This window comes from Mandrillus leucophaeus, unplaced genomic scaffold (assembly GCF_000951045.1).
Source record: "Mandrillus leucophaeus isolate KB7577 unplaced genomic scaffold, Mleu.le_1.0 Scaffold1195, whole genome shotgun sequence".
Classification (NCBI taxonomy): Eukaryota; Metazoa; Chordata; class Mammalia; order Primates; family Cercopithecidae; genus Mandrillus; species Mandrillus leucophaeus.
Window position 1 is genome coordinate 109,046 of NW_012100265.1, and position 3,605 is coordinate 112,650.

Below are 3,605 nucleotides of genomic sequence, written 5' to 3' on the forward strand. Positions count from 1 at the left end.
TATATATATAAATAAAATATTTGGAACAATATGGTATGCACACAAGGAAGTGCTGCTTTCCATCACAGGCCAGTGATTACTTTTTGGGAGGGAGCTCTGTTATCTGGAAGCAGCATATGGGAAGCTTCTGGGTGCTGCCAAAGTTTCATTTCTGGGCTAGGATGATAATTACACATCCTATTTGGCTTTTTTGAAATTCATTAAACTGCATATTTAATGTCATATCTTTTTCTGTATGTGTAATTTTACAATAAAGCTTCTCCAAGTCACTTGGAGATGTAGATGTGGAAATGGAGTGAGTTGGTGGGGAGGGGCTTTCTTCCACACTCTTACATCTTTGTGCACATACATACTGTCACATATGTACCTATACTCCCAGCACTTTGGGAGGCTGAGGCAGGAGGATTGCTTGTGCCCAGGAGTTCAAGACCAGCCAGGCCAATATGGTGAGAACCCGTCTCTACAAAAAATACAAAAGTTAGCAGGGTGTGGTGGTGTGTGCCTATAGTCCCAGGTACTTGGGAGGCTGAGGCGGGAGGATCACCTAAGCCTAGGAGGTTGAGGTTGCAGTAAGCTGAGATTGTGCCACTGCACTCCATCCAGCCTGGGCAGTAGAATGAGACCCTGTCTCAACATAAATAAATACATAAAATAAAGAGAAGCTGCTGTCAAGCAAGACTGGATCTTGCCCTCTCTCTCAATTTTCTATTTCCTGAGGTAATAGATTTACTTTTTAGAAAAGCCACTTTGAGATGGGGTTTCTATTAGTTACAGTTAAAAAGAACCAGACTAAACTAAATCAATGTCCAGGGCAGTGGGGTTTAGAGGAAGTTATGTGGGGAACAGATTCAAGAGGAAGTAGGGGCAGAATCAATGAGATGCAATCACCAATTGGATGATGATGGTTAGAAGGGGTAATGTCCCTAAAATAGACGTACCGTTTTCCCACTCTATTAGATGGCATCATGTATCACTAAGGATGAGATGCATAATGATATTAAAGATGTCAAAATACCAAAAAAGTGTTTTAGGATCAACTAAAGAAATTACCAGAACTATAAATTTTCTTTCTTTCTTTTTTTTTTTTTGCAAATATGTTACTGTTTTATTTATTAAGCCATTAGGTTTTCAGGTGGTTAGTTACACAGTAATGAACAACTGAGGGGATGTTTAATTTTTTCTCTAGATCTTGAGCCTAGACTTTGTTGTTAACTTTATATACACGTATTTACTACTGTAAACTGTAAATTTAGAGACTTTATTTATTTATTTACTTATTTTAGACGGAGTTTCACTCTTATTTCCCAGGCTGGAGTGTAGTGGTGCGATCTCGGCTCACTGCAACCTCTGCCTCCCGGGTTCAAGCGATTCTCCTGCCTCAGACTCCCGAGTAGCTGGGATTACAGGCGCCTGCCACCACGCCCAGATAATTTTGTATTTTTAGTAGAGACACGGTTTCACCATATTGATCAGGCTGGTCTTGAACTCCTGACCTCAAGTGATCCACCCACCTCGGCCTCCCAAAGTGCTGGGATTACAGGCGTAAGCCATCGCACCTGGTGAGACCTCTGTTTCTAAGATAATTAATCATTTTCTGCATACACAGAGCAAATAGCTTCTAATAGATTTTAAATTTACAAAAGTATAACTTTTTTTGCAGTTTTTCTTCTTGGGCGCTATTTTATTTTCTTCTATCAATATATGAGTATTTTGTGCAAATCAGTACTTTGAACCAACAAATAGTAAATATTAGCTTAACAAAAAAGATATTCACAATCTTCGTAACAAAAGATTGCAGTATTATTAATGCTATAATGACATTATGTATTAGGTGTATGATATCACTGGGGAAGAACTGAGCAATTCTATTATAGCTGCAGGGTGGCGTTTGAGAACTTCATGACATAGGAACAGGAATAAGACAGGAGGTTCGAAGCATCAGAGAGGTTTCATATTGATTCAGTTTCAAATGAAGTCTGTAGTAAATTTTCCCTAGTTTGTGGCAAAATGAAAAAATTAAAGACAAAGTAGTGAGTCTTTGTGTGAAGCTAAATTTATTCAAAGTAAAGATTTACACATTTTTAAAAAATCTTTTATTTTTTTTTTTGTGTTTTGTATCTCTTTCCCCTGTATTCCTTTTTACCACATTATTCAGAAATGATCAGTTTCCCATCTTGTTAAAATTTCCTTTTTCTATTTCTATGAAATGATAATTATGGCCAATGTTTGATTTCATTTTATTTATTTATTTATTTAGAGATACGGTCTTGCTCTGTTACCTAAGCTGGAATACAGTGGCATGATCATAAGCCACTGAATCTTCTGTCTCCGGGGCTCAAGAACCCTCTCGCCTTGCCTCAGCCCCGCCTGAGACTACAGGCAAGTGCCACCATGCCATGCTAATTTTTTAATTTTTATTTTTAGTAGAGAAGTGGTTGCCCTGTGTTGCCCAGGCTGGTCTCAAACTCCTGAGTTCAAAGTGATCCTCCTGCCTTGGTCTCCTAAAGCATTGGGATTTGAGCCAATGTGCCAAGCCAGCAGATGCTTAATTTAGAGAAAGTTTTTATTTTGCACAAAAGAAAGGCACAAAAACCCAAAATCAATGCCAACTCTTGTTAGTCTCTTCGTCTACTTGTTTTGTTTTCATGGACTTTGACACAGGTTCATGAAACCCCCAGATCCAGGAACAATGCTAGTAGGCAATATTTAGGATTGGTTTTTTTCTTCAGAACCTGTTAATTCCACTGTGTAAATTACCTCCCTGAGATAACCAGAAACCTCCCCAGCACTGGGAATTGTGCCAGGGGAGGGTGAGGCTGGAAACCTGGGTTTGACCCTGCTAGGCTTTCTCCATAAAGGTTTCAGCCCCTCATCCCACATCAGGAGTGTTTTTGGAGAAAGCTGCACTCTGTTAAGCTCCAGGCTGCAGTGTAGAGAGGGAGTGAAGGAGCTCTCTGTACCCAAGTAAAGTGCAGCTGAGACTCCGACAAGGTCTGTGAGTTGGGGGAACCCTGTTTTCAGCTTACGTCTCAGAGGTGTGTGAGGTTTAAACAAAAGGCAAGGGCTTTTGGAGTCTTTGTAGGACTGGACAGGGGTGGGACAGGGATGTAGAGAAAAATGATGGGCAAGACGGTGACCTTCATCTTGCTTTCTTTAGATTACGATGAACCAACTCAGCTTCCTGCTTTTTCTCATTGCGGCCACCAGAGGGTGGATTACAGGTGAGTCATGCTGCTAGGGACAGAGTTCCTTCAGCTGGGTGGCTCCTGGGATCCTGGTCTCTCCCAGGACACAGAGCATGTCTTTGAGATGCACAGAGGCCGGCTTGCATGTAGACTGAGTGCAGATTTCTGGTCTCTGGTGGGATCTGGCCTGTGGCAGTGAGCGTGTTGCTTGAGGCATGTCCTGGGTCCAGGCTCTGTGCTTTTGTGTGGCCCTGAGGCGGCTGTGGTAAGAACTGTGCCACCTCCCAGCCACTGCCCACTCCTGTGGTCTTGGCTGTGGGATTTCCATGGGAACTACGTGGTCTGCTTTGTGCCTGGAGAACATTCTCTTCACAGTCTTCCTCTCTACAACAAGAATAACAATGACATTTAAAAATTTGT

General features: G+C 41.6%; 1 protein-coding gene across 1 annotated transcript in view; it reads left to right on the forward strand.

Moving 5' to 3' along the window:
- Positions 1–2,958: 2,958 nt before the first annotated feature.
- The window catches only part of ITLN1 (intelectin 1 (galactofuranose binding)), an 11,092-nt gene continuing 10,445 nt past the window's right edge, over positions 2,959–3,605 (forward strand). The window contains exons 1-2 of the mRNA XM_011967151.1: positions 2,959–2,991; positions 3,158–3,221. Of these exons, the coding sequence (XP_011822541.1) occupies positions 3,164–3,221 (58 nt within the window). The 5' untranslated portion in view covers positions 2,959–2,991; positions 3,158–3,163. The remainder of the gene's footprint in view (positions 2,992–3,157; positions 3,222–3,605) is intronic.